The 17,746-nt window shown below is 38.9% G+C and overlaps 1 protein-coding gene across 1 annotated transcript in view; it reads right to left on the bottom strand.

The window, feature by feature from the left end:
• The window catches only part of LOC124507527 (cytochrome P450 7B1), a 100,909-nt gene that overhangs the window by 79,495 nt on the left and 3,668 nt on the right, over window positions 1-17,746 (bottom strand). The window contains exon 3 of the mRNA XM_047073859.1: window positions 14,077-14,283. Coding sequence (XP_046929815.1) covers window positions 14,077-14,283 — 207 coding nt within the window. The remainder of the gene's footprint in view (window positions 1-14,076; window positions 14,284-17,746) is intronic.

A 17,746-nucleotide genomic window follows, 5' to 3' on the forward strand; every position in this document is an offset into this window, starting at 1 on the left:
ATCATACCCATAATGGCTCATTTGTGATATATTAATAATATATAAAATTCTCAGTAATTTATTATCTATTGCAACCTGATTTCCCTTACACTCTTAATTCGGTCTTAAATGGCCGTTCACTCCCGTTTGCTTTTACTACTGCACTGCATTAAAACACTGCTTCCTTCCCCCAGCTTGTGATTTAAATATGCTAGCAGAAATTCCTATTAATTCCATTCCAAGTATTTGCACAGAACTGATCCACCATAGCCGTCTGCTAATGATGCATCTGTCATTTTATTGACACCCCTAAACAGCTTTATTCTCTTTTCTAATTAAGAGACAAAACTGGTATTGTCAGCTGATGAACCGACATTTGGGGGCTTTTGTTCTAACGTAAAAGGCAGCACATTAGGGTGCTAAAACAAAAACTCAGGAATGTTAACAGAAAAGCCCACTAGACAAAATATATTTACATGTACGATTTGAATTAAGCTTGTTATAAGCCTAATGCACATACAATATTTTGAGTTAGAGGGGAAAAAATATACACTCGTGGCAAAATATATTCAAAACAAAAAGTGGTGCTTCCTACCCTAACTGGCCATTAAAATTCAGAACAAAGCAGTCTCATGCGCTCTCCGGACAATCAAACATCCTAAGGAAAAAAAATTAAACCTTGAAAAGCTGACCAAAATGGTAAGCTGTCAGAGAGATAATAGTAATGTTTAAATAACAGCTAAATCAGAACTAAGAGTTCTTACAGAAAAACGATAGAAATGAGGTAAATAGCACATTTTTAAAGGCTAAAAAAGCAATGATTTCCTGATGATTATATTAGCCAATTGCCAGAGAAATGACAATTACATACAAGTACAGGACTAACAGCTCACCAGAACGTTCTCAAGCAACTGAGGAGGACAAGCCATAAAAGCTCTATCACCATCACATTAAAAATCTAATCTAAAATCATTGCATGTCAGAAAATTAAGGATTCATCAAAATATTCCCAAAGGTTATGTGCTGAAAGGAATGCATAAGAAGGAGCCACACTCTTTGATTTCTTTATACAGAAATATATCGTAGGATCTACATTTTAAAATAAACTAAATATAAAATCTGGTCTGCCAAATGAGATCATTGTTATAAAGCAGTTAGCATACATTTTGGCACACAGAAAGTGTCTGATAATGTTAGCTGCTCTTATTATTGTTATTATTATTGTGGTGTCAGAATCAGCTCATTGCTTTTCATGGTTCCTTCCCAAGGTTTAAAAGAACCCCCGCAAGAATTTCTTGTGGCTGAACCATAAAATAAGTTCAGCTAATTCTGTTTCTATCCTTCTTTCTAGATATTTTTGCTCTGGTTTGACACACTAGTTCCAAGTTCTTGTCTTTTACATAAATCCATCCTCTCCGCCTCCATGCTTAGGACTGCGACTCTGATCTGTATGTCTTGCTTTTAATGCTCCCATTACCCCAACTTTGTCTTTTGTATCACTCTTGGGACTATGAGCAAACTCCCTCACATGAAGCCCAGGGCTGATTCCTGCTTGTTGAGAAGCAGAGTTTGGGTATGTTGCTTAGGAGCGACGATCATTTCATTAAGCCTGTTACCTGCATGTGCCAAGAGTAAGGGTCCACCAGCAGCCTTGCCCTACGCCCCTAAGGGTTAGACCTTGGTCTTCCATCCACAGGACGTTAAAAGGTCACAGTCTAGCTGGATTTATGTAGCATTGATTCTTTAACCCTAGAAAAGTCATTAAGAGAAAAGAAGGTATCTTATCCTGATCAAAAAACTTCTGTGACAACAAAACCACCTCATTGGTTACAAATCAAATGCTGGCTCAACTTTTATGTTGCAGTGGACACCCATGATCAGTAACCACTCCTTCCACCATCCTCACCGGAGCCACCACGTGCAAGGTGACCCAGTCTTGGTTTCAGCTGACTGGTTCAGGAGAGGTATCTCACCTATGCTGAGCCAAGCTGAGCCTTTTTTCTGGAATATTTTGGCCAAGAGAACAAGCGGATACACGTGTTTTTCAGAGCAGAGCAAAACAACGTGTACAGTCAATATGTGGTCACACAACCGCTGCTAGGAACTGTTCCATCCACGGAGCAACAAAGAGTATATGCTCTGAGGTAGAGAGTATATACAGTGACAACCCAGTGTGCAAAATAAACTCATGTTTCTGAAGGGGTCCCACCCATATGTGATGAGACTATATAGTCCTTTCATATGCTGAGAAATTGGAGCTCTTATAGAATTTAAGGAAACTGCTTTTGGTAAACAGAAATGCCATATATATGCAAGATCATCGTGTGTGTGTGTGTGTTTCTATGTATGTCTCTATATTTCTCTATCATCTATCTATCATCAGAGAGACAGAGAAGTAGAGATTGTGGAACCAGTTTCTGAAAAGAAAGACAGCATAATGGCAATTGGGCAGGAGACTCTTAAAAACGTATTTGGCTGCATATCTATCTAGAACAGTCTTTCTATGTTTTGAGTTTCTAGGGGGCACGAAAAGTATAGAGTTGATGATTGATAACCTAGAAAACTTTCCTAATCTTTTTGTTGGAATTCAATTTCATTAAAATAGCCAAACTCTACGGCTTATTTCTCCACATTCGTTTATTCAAAACAGTCAACCTGAAAGATAAAGCATTGATCAAAAACAGTCTCTACTTTGACAAGAGTTTATGGACTTGTGTCAGGACGGGAATTTCTATCATCATTATTTCATTGGCCAGTGGCTAGGGCTGATGAGCGGGGAACAATGAATGAGGAAGTCTTTGTAAAAGTAAGATGCTGTGAGTCTATAAATACGTGCAAGTATCTATTGGCTTTGACCACCTCTCATGTGGCTTTCTGAGCCCCACAAACTAAGCAAGAGCCTTTTCTTGCAATTTCTGTTATGTAGATAGATGACAACAACCTTTAACATATTTCTTTGCTTTTAAAAATATTTTGTTGCTATCATTAAATAGGATTCACAAAAAGAACATTTTGGGCAAAAGGCTCAACTTGGTGAATGCTAGCAGAGATACTTCAAGTCCTTTTTAATAGAAATTGTCATGAGTTTTTCAACTTTTCCCTAACTTTCCCATTTCTTTTTTATTTTATTTTAAAGAGAACACAAGACTTCCCCCCCGCCCTTGACTATCCATTCTTGCTTTCCTTCCTTCCTTCCTTCCTTCCTTCCTTCCTTCCTTCCTTCCTCTCTCTTGTTTTCCCCCTCTCTCTCCCTCCTTTCCTTCCTCTTTCTCTTTCTCCCCCTCTCTCTTCCTTCCTTCCTTTCTTGTAAGGTATAGTAGATTATATCCTCTATTAGGAAAACCAGCTCTTCCTCTCCCAGCCATTCTGTGACTTCTTTCTCTTAAGCTTTTTCTTGTATCACACCTTCATTTTCCTCTGCAATGTTGTACACACTACTGTGCTCTGTCTAACCAGCTGAGCCTTCCTCTTTCAAATACACTCTTTTTTCCTTGACATTTACCTTATGGCTGTTCCCTACTGATAAGCCAGACTAGTTCCTCATCTTCTTATTAGAGGAAAAAGTGACAGCCCCTGCCATACCCAGGTCTGTGATTGGAGGAGAAAAGTCCCAAAGTTTCTACTTTATTTAAATTAAAAATATGAAATCAAAACTTATGTGTCCTGCAGCACTGTGGCATTGTTTCATTTCAAAAATAAAAAGTCATAATAAACCAGTTCATGGGGGCTTAGAAAATTGAAAACAAAATAAAGAAAGGTGGCAACAGTTGCCAGTGACACAAATTTCCAAAATTTTAGCCAGAAATATGGTTCCAGTGAAGCACATTACAGAGCAGTAAAAAGACCCAGATGATCATGACCATTACATGCTTTCACTTTTGCCTAGCTTTTAAAGTTGAAATTAAAATGTGAAGCAACATTTAACAATGCTATGCTATATTCGTGAGAAAGTAAGGTTTTCTTAAGCATCCTTCTGTTCCCATTTTGCAGAAGAATCTCAGTACCCAATGCACTCACGCCACTTTAAAGTTTGTACTGTTGCAATCAGTATCACCCAGGTCCACCCTAGGTAACGGGGTCCATTCGAAAATGACCTCCCTTGTGGACCCAGGCATCACCCAACATCCACCCCACCGAAAAAAAAAAAAATTCCCAGGGCGCCTGGGTAGCTCAGTCAGTTAAGCATCTAACTTCGGCTCAGGTCATGATCTCACGGTTTGTGGGTTTGAGCCCCGTGTCGGCCTCAGAGCCTGGATCCTGCTTCAGATTCTGTGTCTCCCTCTCTCTCTACCTCTCTCTCTCTCTCTCTCTTCCCCCACCTCAAATATAAATAAACATTATGGGGCGCCTGGGTGGCTCAGTGGGTTAAGCATCTTAAGCATCTGACTTTGGCTCAGGTCATGATCTGATATGAAATGTCCAGAATAGGTAAGTCCATAGAGAGAGACAGTAGATGAGTGATTATCTGAAGATGAGGAGGGGGAGAAATGGGGAGCCATTGCTAATGGGGTATTTTCGTGGAGTAATGAAAATGTTCCAGAATTAGATAGTGGCGGTGGTTGTCCAGCCTCACTGATATACTAAAATGGGGGGATTAATTGTACACTTCTTTATAAAGTTTACTTACTTATTTTGAGAGAGAGAGGGAGAGACAGAGAGAGAGGGCAAGTGGGGAAGGGGCAGAGAGAGAGGGAGAGAATTCCAAGCAGGCTTCTCACTGGCAGCGTGGACCTGATTCCACAAATTGTGAGATCAGATCTGAGCCGAAACCAAGAGTCGGACACTCAACCGACTGAGCCACCCAGGTGCCCTTAATTGTACACTTTTATAAGGTGAATTTTACAGCAAGTGAATTACACCTCAGTTAAGAAAATAAGAAAATGCAAAGAAAAAACTCAAAGCAAAGCAGCTAAAAGTATGTGGCATACAACAGATGTTCAAGAATGTAAATTAAAAATAAGAAACATAAACTTCTTTTAAAAAATAACTCCTTGGATAATTCAAAGTTTTTCTAAGTATTTGCCAAGGGTGTGTTACTTTGTATTGCTGGGAAAATAACTTCACCTGCTTTTAGTATTGTGAAAGTTGTAATAAATCATAAAAGCCTCACTCGTTCATTATAGGTCTTTTCTCTAGATAAAATATTTTGCACACTCCAGTGGATTTACCTCAGGTTATCTTCAAGGCTCTCTTCAGTAAGAGGCATTTGGCTTAACGATTGGTTTGGGCGTTGGGAAGGGAGATCGGACACCCCAGTTCAAGGAGCGTAGGTAACACCCTGCCAGTCACATTTCCCTCCCCAAGCCTTCTCCTGGGTTTGCAGAGTTCATTCACTCCAGACAAAAACACTTAGTATCAAATAATAACACTCAACTATTGTTGCCTATACTCTGGGCTCCTGTCGTCAGCATAAAACTCACTTTTTGCCTCAGTGAGAGCCATGGCAATAATATAGATGTCTGCACCTAAAACTGCAAATTCAAGCTGGATCATTGTACCCGTGACAGCTCTGGACAGCTCCTGCAAGTGCACTCTACCCTTCATCTCCATCACCTTCTTTAGCAAAGCTTTAGAGGCCCAGTGGCTACAATTTATATGCAAAAGGCATCTAAAACACTTTCTGGGTTTCCCATTTTCTAGGCCTCTTCTTCCTTCTTTCTTTCCTCCCCCACCTTTTAAAAATTCACCTATTAGTTTAGCATAACTATTTAATACATATGGATTATGTGCTAGGCACCGAATGAAAATAGTTGAGGATACTCTGGATGAAAAAACGGATACACTGCATGAAAAAAGACATACATAGGAGGTCCCTACATCTCATTACAAGACGCACCTCTACAGTAAGCTTTCATTTAAACTTTGGTGCAAGATTCTGGGGTTCTGTTTCTAGGCACTGGGAGCTACACATTTTTTGATTTAAAAATAAATTCTTGAGATGTTTCTCATTAAGTTTACATAGCCTTTCATTTCTTTCCTAGTGTTAGTTTTTATAAAATTGCTATCTATTTTTTTAACCTTTAAAAATACTCTTTATTTTGAAATATATTGCATATTTTTTGAGATAAATTCCTTAAAATACATAGGACCATCAAACTTTTTTTTAACTTTAATTAAAAATGTTTTTTTAATTTACATCTAAATTAGCATATAGTGCAACATTGATTTCAGGAGTAGATTCCTTAATGCCCCTTACCCATTTAGCCCATTCCCCCTCCCACAACCCCTCCAGCAACCCTCTGTTTGTTCTCCGTATTTAAGAGTCTCTTATGTTTTGTTCCCTTCCCTATTTTTATACTATTTTTGTTTCCCTTCCCTTATGTTCATCTCTTTTGTCTCTTAAAGTCCTCATATGAGTGAAGACTTATGATATTTGTCTTTCTCTGACTAATTTCGCTTAGCATAATACCCTCCAGTTCCATCCATGTAGTTGCAAATGGCAAGACTTCATTCTTTTTGATTGCCGAGTAATACTCCATTGTGTATATATATACTACTTCTTCTTTATCCATTCATCCATAGATGGACATTTGGGTTCTTTCCATACTTTGGCTATTATTGATAGTGCTGTTATAAACATTGCGGTGCATGTGTCCCTTTGAAACAGCACACCTGTATCCCTGGGATAAATACCTAGTACTGCAATTGCTGGGTCATAGGGTAGTTCTATTTTTAATTTTTTGAGGAACCTCCATACTGTTTTCCAGAGTGGCCGCACCAGCTTGCATTGCCACCAATGCAATGTGGTGTCAGGTGTCAATGCAATGCAATGCAATGCAATGCAATGCAATGCAATGCAATGCAAGGTGTCAGGTGGTATCTCATTGTGGTTTTGATTTGTATTTCCCGGATGATGAGTGATGTTGAGCATTTTTTTCATGTGTCAGTTGGCCATCTGGATGTCTTCTTTGTAGAAGTGTCTATTCATGTTTTTTGCCTATTTCTACACTGGATTATTTGTTTTTTGGGTGTTGATTTTGAGAAGTTCTTTATAGATTTTGGATACTAACCCTTTATCTGATATGTCACTTGCAAATATCTTCTCTCATTCTGTTGGTTGCCTTTTAGTTTTGCTGATTGTTTCCTTTGCTGTGCAGAAGCTTTTTATTTTGATGAGGTCCCAGTAGTTCATTTTTTGCTTTTGTTTCCCTTGCCTCCAGAGACGTGTTGAGTAAGAAGTTGCTGCAGCCAAGATCAGAGAGGTTTTTGCCTGCTTTCTCCTCAAGGATTTTGATGGCTTCCTGTCTTACATTGAGGTCTTTCATCCATTTTTGAGCTTATTTTTGTGTATGGTATAAGAAAGTGGTCTAGGTTCATTCTTCTGCATGTCGCTGTCCAGTTTTCCCAGCACCACTTGCTGAAGAGATTGTCTCTATTCCATTGGATATTCTTTCCTGCTTTGTCAAAGATTAGTTGGCCATACGTTTGTGGGTCCATTTCTGGGTTCTCTATTCTGTTCCATTGATCTGAGTGTCTGCTCTTGTGCCAGTACCATACTATCTTGATGATTACAGCTTTGTAGTATAGCTTGAAGTCCGGGATTGTGATGCCTCCAGCTTTGGTTTTCTTTTCAAGATTGCTTTGGCTATTCAGGGTCTCTTCTGGTTCCATACAAATTTTAGGATTATTTGTTCTAGCTCTGTGAAGAAAGCTGGCGCTATCTTGACAGGGATTGCATTGAATATATAGATTGCTTTGGGTAGTATCAACACTGTAACAATATTTGTTCTTCCTATCCAGGAGCATGGAATCTTTTTCCATTTTTTTTGTGTCTTCTTCAATTTCTTTCATAAGCTTTCTATAGTTTTCAGTGTATAGATTTTTCACCTCTTTGGTTAGATTTATTCCTAGATATTTTATGGTTTGTGGTGCAATTATAAATGGGATCGATTCTTTGATTTCTCTTTCTGTTGCTTCATTGTTGGTGAATAGGAATGCAACTGATTTCTGTGCATTGATTTTATATCCTGCAACTTTGCTGAATTCATGAATCTATTCTAGCAGTTTTTTGGTGGAATCTTTTGGGTTTTCCATACAGTGTATCATGTCATCTGCGAAGAGTGAAAGTTTGACCTCCTCCTGGCTGATTTGGATGCCTTTTATTTCTTTGTGTTATCTGATTGCAGAGGCAAAGACTTCTAACACTATGTTGAATAACAGTGTCGAGAGTGGACACCCCTGTCTTGTTCCTGACCTTGACATCCCTGTCTCAGTTTTTCACCATTGAGGATGATATTAGCGTTGGGTCATTTGTATATGGCTTTTATGATCTCGAGGTATTCTCCTTATATCCCTACTTTCTTGAGGGTTTTTATCAAGAAAGGATGCTGTATTTTGTCAAATGCTTTCTCTGCATCTATTGAGAGGATCATATGGTTCTTGTCCATTCTTTTATTGATGTGATGAAACAGGTTAATTGTTTTGTGGATATTGAACCAGCCCTGCATCCCAGGTATAAATCCCACTTGGTCATGGTGAATAATTTTTTTAATGTATTGTTGGATCTGGTTGGCTAATATCTTGTTTAGGATTTTTGTATCCATGTTCATCAGGGAAATTGGTCTATAGTTCTCCTTTTTAGTGGAGTCTCTGTCTGGTTTTGGAATCAAGGTAATGCTGGCCTCATAGAAAGAGTTTGGAAGTTTTCCTTCCATTTCTATTTTTTGGAACAGCTTCAAGAGAATAGATGTTAGCTCTTCCTTAAATGTTTGGTAGAATTCCCCTGGAAAGCCATCTGGCCCTGGACTCTTGTTTTTTGGGAGATTTTTGATTACTAATTCTTACTGGTTTGGGGTTTGTTACTGGTTTTCTTACTGGTTATGGGTCTGTCCAAATTTTCTATTTCTTCCTGTTTCAGTTTTGGTAGTGTATATGTTTCTAGGAATTTGCCCATTTCTTCCAGATTGCCCATTTCATTGGCATGTAATTGCTCACAATATTCTCTTGTTATTGTTTTTATTTCTGCTGTGTTGGTTGTGATCCCTCCTCTTTCATTCTTGATTTTATTTATTTGGGTCCTTTCCTTTTTCTTTTTGATCAAACTGGCTAGCGGCTTATCAATTTTGTTAATTCTTTCAAAGAACCAGCTTCTGGTTTCATTGATCTGTTGTACTGTTTTTTTGGTTTTGATAGCATTAATTTCTGCTCTAATCTTTATTATTTCCTGTCCTCTGCTGGTTTTGGGTTTTATTTGCTGTTCTTTTTCCAGATCTTTAAGGCGTAAGGTTAGGTTGTGTATCTGAGATCTTTCTTCCTTCTTTAGGAAGGCCTGGATTGCTATATATTTGCCTTTTATGACTGCCTTTGCTACATCACAGAGCGTTATCATTTTCACTGGCTTCCATATACTTTTTAATTTCCTCCCTAACTTCTTGGTTGAAAACATCAAACTTTAAAATAGAAGTTGTATTTACAATGTCCTACTAGAGCTCAATATTACAAGAAATAATGAAGTGACTACTTAGTATAAATTCAAAATCCTCACAACTGAATGATAAGTTCTACATTATTTCTAGGATTTCCTGAAAAAGGAGAGGGGGCATATTAACAAGTGAATTTCCTCACAATGCACCAACACACATAACTCCTAGTTTATTGTCAGAAAACACAAGGACCTATCTTATACGCTGACACCTATAGACACATATCTAGAGGTATTATTATCCCCCAAATCATGAAAAGCATAATACATTTCCTCTTCTGCACTATGATTTATTAATCAAATTAATGAATGTTAAAATACCCATTGTCTGTATTGATTATACACAATCCCTCACTAGCTAATAGTCTAGCAAAAAATTCTATTTGATTCTCAGTTTCAACTGGCATCTCCACTCTCGGAAAATGTGTCAAATAAATTGCAGCTATGTATTTCCTACATTAAAATACACATTCCTCTTATAAATAAGGAGAACTACATCTTGATGTGATACTTTTTTTTCTAAAAAGATATTCTAGAAGAATATCCCATCACTACATAGCCTTTAAAATAAAACCAACTATTCAATGTCATCACCTTTCTCAGCTTTGTGATAAAACATTCTATTTAAAAAGTAATGAACAGGAGCACCTGGGTGGCTCAGTCAGGTAAGTGTCCGACTTTGGCTCAGGTCATGATCTCACAGCTCATGAGTTTGAGCCCCGCGTCGGGCTCTGGGCTGACTGCTCAGAGCCTAGAGCGTGCTTTGGATTCTGTGTCTCCCTCCCTCTCTGCCCCTCCCCTGCTCATGCTCTCTCTCTCTCTCTCTCTCAAAAATAAATAAACATTAAAAAATTAGAAAAAGACAAATAAATAAACAAACAGAAAGTAATGAACAAACCCAGATGTTGTGTATTGGGGGCATAGAGAGCTACTCTTATTTGCAGTCTACATTGAAGTCAAGTAGCTCTCAGATCCTTGTAATTTGCAATCTCCTTTTCCTGCTTGGGAAATGCTGGTTAAACACACACACACACACACACACACACACACACACACAGAAAATTTATGTATTATTCATTCCCAAATTTGAAGGGATAACATGCATTTTCAATAACATCTATCTGTTTCTCTGTGGTTGAAGAAATATTTGAGACTTGTTCTATTCAAAAGAGAATATGTAAAACGAAAATTTTGGAAATTGAAGAGATGTTTCAAGGCAGACTTATGCTTCTCCCTTCACTGGAACTACTTCTCCTCCTCTCTCCACTGTGGGATGTGGATACAAATATCCCCAGGCATTCATTTTCTGCCAGGACATTTTTGTGGTTTAAAAATGCACATAGCAATTAGTTTTATGCCTTCCAGTAAGAAATGGAACCGAATACTCATGGTAGGAAGGGATTGCACCCGTGTCACTGTGCCCGGAATTCAACACTCCATTCCCCCTGCTGGTTTTATAACAATTCAGTGCTTTGGGACAGAGAAGCTCCTGGGGTAAATGCTGCTGGGGGCTGGGGGTGGGGGCAGTTTAACAATGAAAGCAAGAGGAGTCATATAAATAGCTTAAGAATAATTTGAACATTGTACATCAACATTCACAGCTCTTAAACAGTTTCCAAAAGCCTAAATTGACATAAACATTTATCAAAATGGTTTTCTTTATCAAAAAGTATAAATGTCCTCATTTATCAACACAAATTCAACCATTATAGGTAATAGAGTCTAGGGAAATTAAGTTGGCTTAGTGACCACGACAGAAAATGACGTATAATAGCACTCCCAAAAGCTCTGAAATGAAAGACAAGAGAGGCTAAAGGATATTCACCTCTCCCAATTTTAACTCCTATCCACTGTGGAAGGATAGAGACTGCCAGAAAAGTAGGAATCCCACTGGCACATGCATCCAGCGTGTGTAAAAGTAGGCACCAATACAAACATATGGTTGTGATGGCCATGGGAGTGTGGATATCTCAGGGGTTAGAGGTGGAACGTGGATGGCCTCCAGAGTCGTTTTCAAGTCTACATGCAATAGTCTTGTTTCTGCTCACCATTGACTCCCAAGTGCCTGAGACATAATTCATAAAGGAATACATTCAACAAAATGGCAATGGCATAAAAAGTACTTCCCACTTCAATGTAGCCTGAGGAACTAGCAAGTCTTTGTCTAGCACCAGTAGCTTGGGATCACTGGGACATTATAGGCCCTTACTACTCACCCAGTCTTACCACCCCCCACCAAAACTGAGGAGTTCAGCTGCTATCGCACTAAGGGAAGGAGCCAGAGCCAGCCTCCTGCCTCATAACTCCTAGATCAGGGTGCCTTCCCCACTCATGACTCTTCGATACTGACCAGGTTTGTCACAGAGTTACTGAGAATATCCAAAGGGCTGTCCTTTATGACACAATTCAAATTATTTGTCCTGGAAAGTACAGAGTGTAGATTTCTAGATTCTAGATTCTCAAAGGATTGCAATCAGTCAGCATTAACCAAGTGTCCTCTGTGGGCGAAACATGATCAGAAAACAAATTTACAGATGAAATAAAGAGAAAGGATCACAGAAATAAATACATGATACACTGACAATAGATGCCTGCCCAAAATAGTCCCAAGACTAGCTACCTTCCATTGCTTCTGATTCCATTCTCATGAAGCAGCTTCTGGAGGATCAATGTGACCTCAAGTTACCTAGGTGTCAGCAAGGAGTTGTCCTGATTAGAATATTCAAGCATTTATGTCTCAGAAAGGGTCCATCCCCAACTGTAAATTAATAAATGATCATTCTCATTTACTCATGTCTCTTGTTAGACAGTAAGTGTACATCAATCCCCAAGAGAATGGTTAATCTGTATTTACTGACAAAGTCAGGTGTTTGGACTACAGAGCAGGGAACCACACCCTGGAGCAGAAGGATGGAGCCAGGACCTCACTCGGGCCTGCCAAATGCTTCCCTTGACATTGCTAGATCAGCACTAAAAACAACAGAAATTGGGCAGAGACATTTTGAAGAATGTCTTAGTGGAGCAAACAGAGACAGTAAAAGCTGGATCAGTGTCCGAAGCAAATCACAGCTATAATTGTGTACGGGTAAACTAAACTCAAGATGGTGTGGTGCAACTTTCTCTGACTTTATCACACTGCATACACCTTCAAAGCAGAGAAGGAAAACAAGTCTCCTGAAACCATTCCCATATCTAATATTATAGTAATCTGTATTTTTCATGAGCAGGACCCAGATTATTTTTTCATTGCTTCTATCTACCCGGCACCAAGCACTGCCCTTGTTTCATGATAGGTGCTCAATAAATATTTGGCTGGCTGGCTGGCTGGCCGGCTGAACTTCCATATTCTTCCAATTTTTTCTCGACTCATAAGTAACTCTTCTGGAGGCTAATGCAGATGTTTCTAGCCTGCTAGGGTAAAAAGTACTTTTCCATTTCCAGAACTTCATATTTAGATTTAAGTTGTTCAGACCTGTCTCCCCACCGTCTGAAGAGGCTGATTAGGGCTTGGTTCTACCAAGTGTCAAAGACTTGAGACCACCTGCTTCTTTGCTTTTAGGGCAATGATCTTGGGTTCTCATCTGCAATCATGTTCTCCAAAGGAAGCCCCATTATGACCATTTGTGAAGCATAAACAGGATAATAAAGTATTAGCATGCAAAAATCCAAGGCCTGACCATGGCTAGAGGGAGACAGCCCAGTATCAGGGGGGTGTGTATGTGTGTGTGTGTCTGTGTGTGTATGTGTGTTGGCACTGAGCCTTCAGAGGCAGGACTCCTTTTCATCCAGTCCAGCAAGCTCAGCACCACAGCAATGCTTAGCATCACCGGTCAAGTGAGGCTAATCTTGGAGATGATATTTAAATGATTCTTTCCTCTACCTTTTAAAATAAGAATAAAAAAATGTTATGCTTAAAGTCATGGGTAGACTGGGGGTAGGATGCAAAAGGACCATAAAATATACATGGAGTGGGTTAACAATAAACTCAGGATGTAGTTTTCAAGAGAGTTTAAGAAAATAAATGTTTGATTAAGAAAAATGAATAGTAATGCCACACACACATACATAGGTATATGCACGTATATACATACACATATCTGTGTGTGTAACATGCCTGATGGTCTCCAAAGCCTGCTAACTAATTAACCTGGTCCTCCTAGTAATCCTGTGCGGAAGACAGAGAAGTGATCGTCTTCCCATCTTAAGAAGTGAAAACTGAGGTCTAAAGTGATCTGCTGGAGGCCAGATGGCTAGTAAGTAGTGACAAGATCATAACTGGGTCTCTTGATTCCCAGACCAGTATGTTTGTTTAGATAATCTATCCTCAATATGTGGTGAGGCTTGGGAGACAAAATTACCATCAGCTCCATTTCAAAAGGGCAACTAAAAAGAAAGAGAAAAATAAGGCAATGTGTTCAGTCTATTATTTTACTAAGCTCTCCAGATTCTTTACCTATTGAATATTTCATGAACATGAAGACCCCCTTTAATTGCTTCATTCCTGGCCCAAAGTCATAAGACAAAAATAATTTAATTTCGAACCTTTTGTAGTGTGAGGTGATTAGAAAATATCATCTGCAACAAACTTTTAATTATATGCCCAGGGTCAAACATTTGAAACCTTATTTCCATCAAACCTGCTTTTTAGTTTTTCACACAGTTCCTTTTCTATTTACCCCGACCCTGCATTCGGCTGGGAAGCAAGACCTTCTAGCCCCTCCCTTGCTCCAGATGAGGGAGAATAAGGGAGTTCTGTCCCCGTCGCTGTTCTGCAGCCAAGCCGCCTGCTTGCTCTCTGAGTGGATCGTCAGAAGGTGTGGGGCAGCAATGCACACGACCGGGCTACCACAACTCAGCTGCTCCCCACCAACGGCCCGTGTGAGCTACGTCCACCGTCAGACACAGAAAAGGAGAGGAAGTGTTTAGACACTCCTACAGCAACGACACAGAGCCGTTTTATGTCTGTTGAATAGAATAATAAAAAATGAGGTAGTATTTCAACTGCTTTTTATTTCACTTTTCTAGTCATTTATTTTTATTGTATTTTACAGGAGTATTGATCCACAACAAATTGGAAAGGAAATAAAAGAACTGGTCTGTCACCACTGACAGCACATAGATGGGAGAACTTTGCTAGCAAACCCCACCAGGCCTTCTGGGTCCGGTTTTATGTGGGGGAAGACAGTGGTTGTTAGAATATCAAGGATACCTGTATCTCACGGTGAGCACATAAGTTACACAGCCAAATATATATATATATATATATATACATACACATACATACATATACGTGTATATATATATACATATATGTATGTATGTATATATCTATATCTGTAATAATAATTGCCTACACTTTTGATTATCCATTGTGTCGTGACCCTCTGGGTGACTTCCGCATACATGGGTAATGAGGAGCAAACAACCCAGAAAGGAAATCAAATCAAATGCCAGTCATGTGTAAGGTAAGATATTTAAGCATAAACCCAAGGGGTCCTGTTGGAAACCTGAAATTTTAAAAAACTTGAACTCTTCCATTATATGCTGCTGACTGAAACCAACCACGCTGAGAAAGGAATGGCTGTCCCTGCCCTCCCTCTGATTTTGGGTAGCTGAGGTGAAATAAGCAGGTGGTTTCTGTTCAGTTCCTCATTTATTAACTGGCTCTGTGAAAATACACGCACAAAGCCACTTGTTTGGTGGTCTCAGAAGAGGGGCTGAGGACTGACCGGACATGAGACACAATTACCCTCTCACCCTAGAAGGAAGTCCCTGCAGGTTAGGGGTGATGTATATCAGCAGGTCAGAATGAAAAACACCAGCACAGCTGCTGCCTATGTGGTAAGGGCCTGAGGGAGAAAGAGAAGATTTTCATTTCCAGATCACTTCTTTCACCAGTACTAAAATGGACTTAACAAAATTAGTGATCAGGCTATCATGAAGAGATGCTCTTTAATGCCTCATCTTTCAGATTGCTAAATCTGTCATTTTTTTTTAATTTTTTTTTCAACGTTTATTTATTTTTTGGGACAGAGAGAGACAGAGCATGAACAGGGGAGGGGCAGAGAGAGAGGGAGACACAGAATCGGAAACAGGCTCCAGTCTCTGAGTCATCAGCCCAGAGCCCGATGCGGGGCTCGAACTCACGGACCGCGAGATCGTGACCTGGCTGAAGTCGGACGCTTAACCGACTGCGCCACCCAGGCGCCCCTAAATCTGTCATTTTGAGGAAGCATTTTCAATGGCCACTTTCTGAAAGTTGTATATCCTAAGAACAAAATAAAATATGGTGGAAAATTCCTCTGGGGGGGGGGAAGATAACGGACCTGATAAAATTAAAGCTGATTACCATGACATTTTCTATGCATATAATTTTGTGGGCAGACAATGGATGTGTTATCAACATTCTAAAACAGCCCCGTTTCCTGTTCTCAGGTTTCTTGGCCTTCATGACAATGTGGACTCCCTCTAGTGGCCAAAGTAATATATGTAAATTCACAGGTTTGTTAACAAAAAGGGTTATCTTTCGTGATTTGGCTGTTTTCAAACGAAAATAATTTTCTTTGACATACAATTTCTTTTTAGAGTACTTCACATGAGGTAATTATATATAAATCAAAGAAAGAGCAAAATGTAGATTTTATTCTTAAGTGTATATGATATATATTTAGTTATAATTCTTATAATTGATTAGACAGAAATTCATCTTCTGAATTTGTAATGTTAAATGTTCAGAACAAAGAAGATTCATTAAATTTATGAGTAGGACCATGATTATTCTTTACCAATACTAGTGCCTACCATTTAGGTGACTGTATTTCCACAGACAGATTATTTCCAAAGCAGGTATCAGGTCATTAAGCAGAATCATTACAATCTGATGCCTGAGATGAAGGCTTTATTAAACATAATAAACATTTACCCTTTAAGGTGAAATGACACATTCCTTAAATGTTAGAACTACTAGTTCTGGATAAAGGAGATAACATATGTGGAAATTCTATAACCTGCAAGGCCAAAAAAAAAATGGATATAATTATTTTTTTCACTTAATCCTGAAATTTGTTTGTACAGATGAAAATAAAACCTGAGAATCAGAGACCTCAGATGACTTGCTCTAAGGCACTGAACTAGTTAGAAGAAGAGGAAGCTGGAATCTGAGTCCCCTGACTCTTTCTCCATCTTTTTTGGACTACAGATGACCGAGGGGAAATAGTCCCCAAGTTGCATTGTTCCCTTAAGCTTGCATCTTAGCACAGACTTGTGACTATAACATTTTTAGAACGATTCCCACATGAAAAGGACTATTTCTTTAGACCTATCGCTAATATCTTTTTACACTGTATTGATTATTTAAGGACTTTCAGAAGCATTTGTTACCTGACAGAACAAACTCCTAGGAAATTCCTTTTATGGAATGGAAATGAGAAATTGCTAATTACTAATATCAATAGTATATGCAGATTCCTGGTTCCAGTGCTTTCCTGGCTATCACGGATTTGAAACTTAAACTCCAAATTTCTTATAAATTTCTATGATTTTTGTGAAGAACAAGTTAGTAAAAGTGCTTTGAAAATTATGGCAAATGCTATAAGAACAAATTCTTGTTTTAGTTACCCAAAGTTAAATCACACACACAAAAAAGATTTTATCTATTGCTTTAGTTTCCTGAAAGATGAAAGGAAGAGAAGGAAATCACTTATTTTTTTAGGAGAATGAATGAAACTAGAAGAAAATCACCCATTATCTCCACAAATACGTATCGAGTGGCAGGTTCTGTGCTAGGTGCTAAAGAACACATTATAACTGCCTCCTGAAAGTTTTGGCATTTGATTTGGAAGAGAATTAAAATCTTGTCATTATCATAGCTGTGAACTATCATAATTATACTCCCTTAAAATACAGTAATGGATTTTCAATTCTTGGGGAAGGCCAAACACATTTTGAATCATTGAGTTTTTTTCATGTTTTGAAAGTTTAGGAGACCCCCTTATCAATCCAAATTGTAAACTCTGAGAGACTAGGGGGTGTGTCTGTCTTGTCCACGTCCATGTGCCCAGCACCTAGGATAGCACCAGGTGCAGAGTAAGCATTCATTACATATTTGCTGCATTTGAACTCCAGACTGGAAATCAGAAGAGTTCATCTGGAGGGTGAAGCGTTGAAGGTTTGAAAGAGGAACTGAGCTAGAGGAGGATGGAGATGTTTTAGTGTCTTGCCCAGGAGATACGCACCTTTGCCAACAGCATGCTACCTAACCTGGGGGAGGACCTCAGTTAGGCTTTACTTTTCAGATGGTTGAATATCGACCACATTTGCCAATAATTATCCACACATTATGGAGCC

The sequence above is a fragment of the Lynx rufus genome, unplaced genomic scaffold, assembly GCF_022079265.1.
Source record: "Lynx rufus isolate CCGP_SWC_20201006 ecotype Redwood Valley unplaced genomic scaffold, mLynRuf1.p SCAF_12, whole genome shotgun sequence".
Taxonomy (NCBI): domain Eukaryota; kingdom Metazoa; phylum Chordata; class Mammalia; order Carnivora; family Felidae; genus Lynx; species Lynx rufus.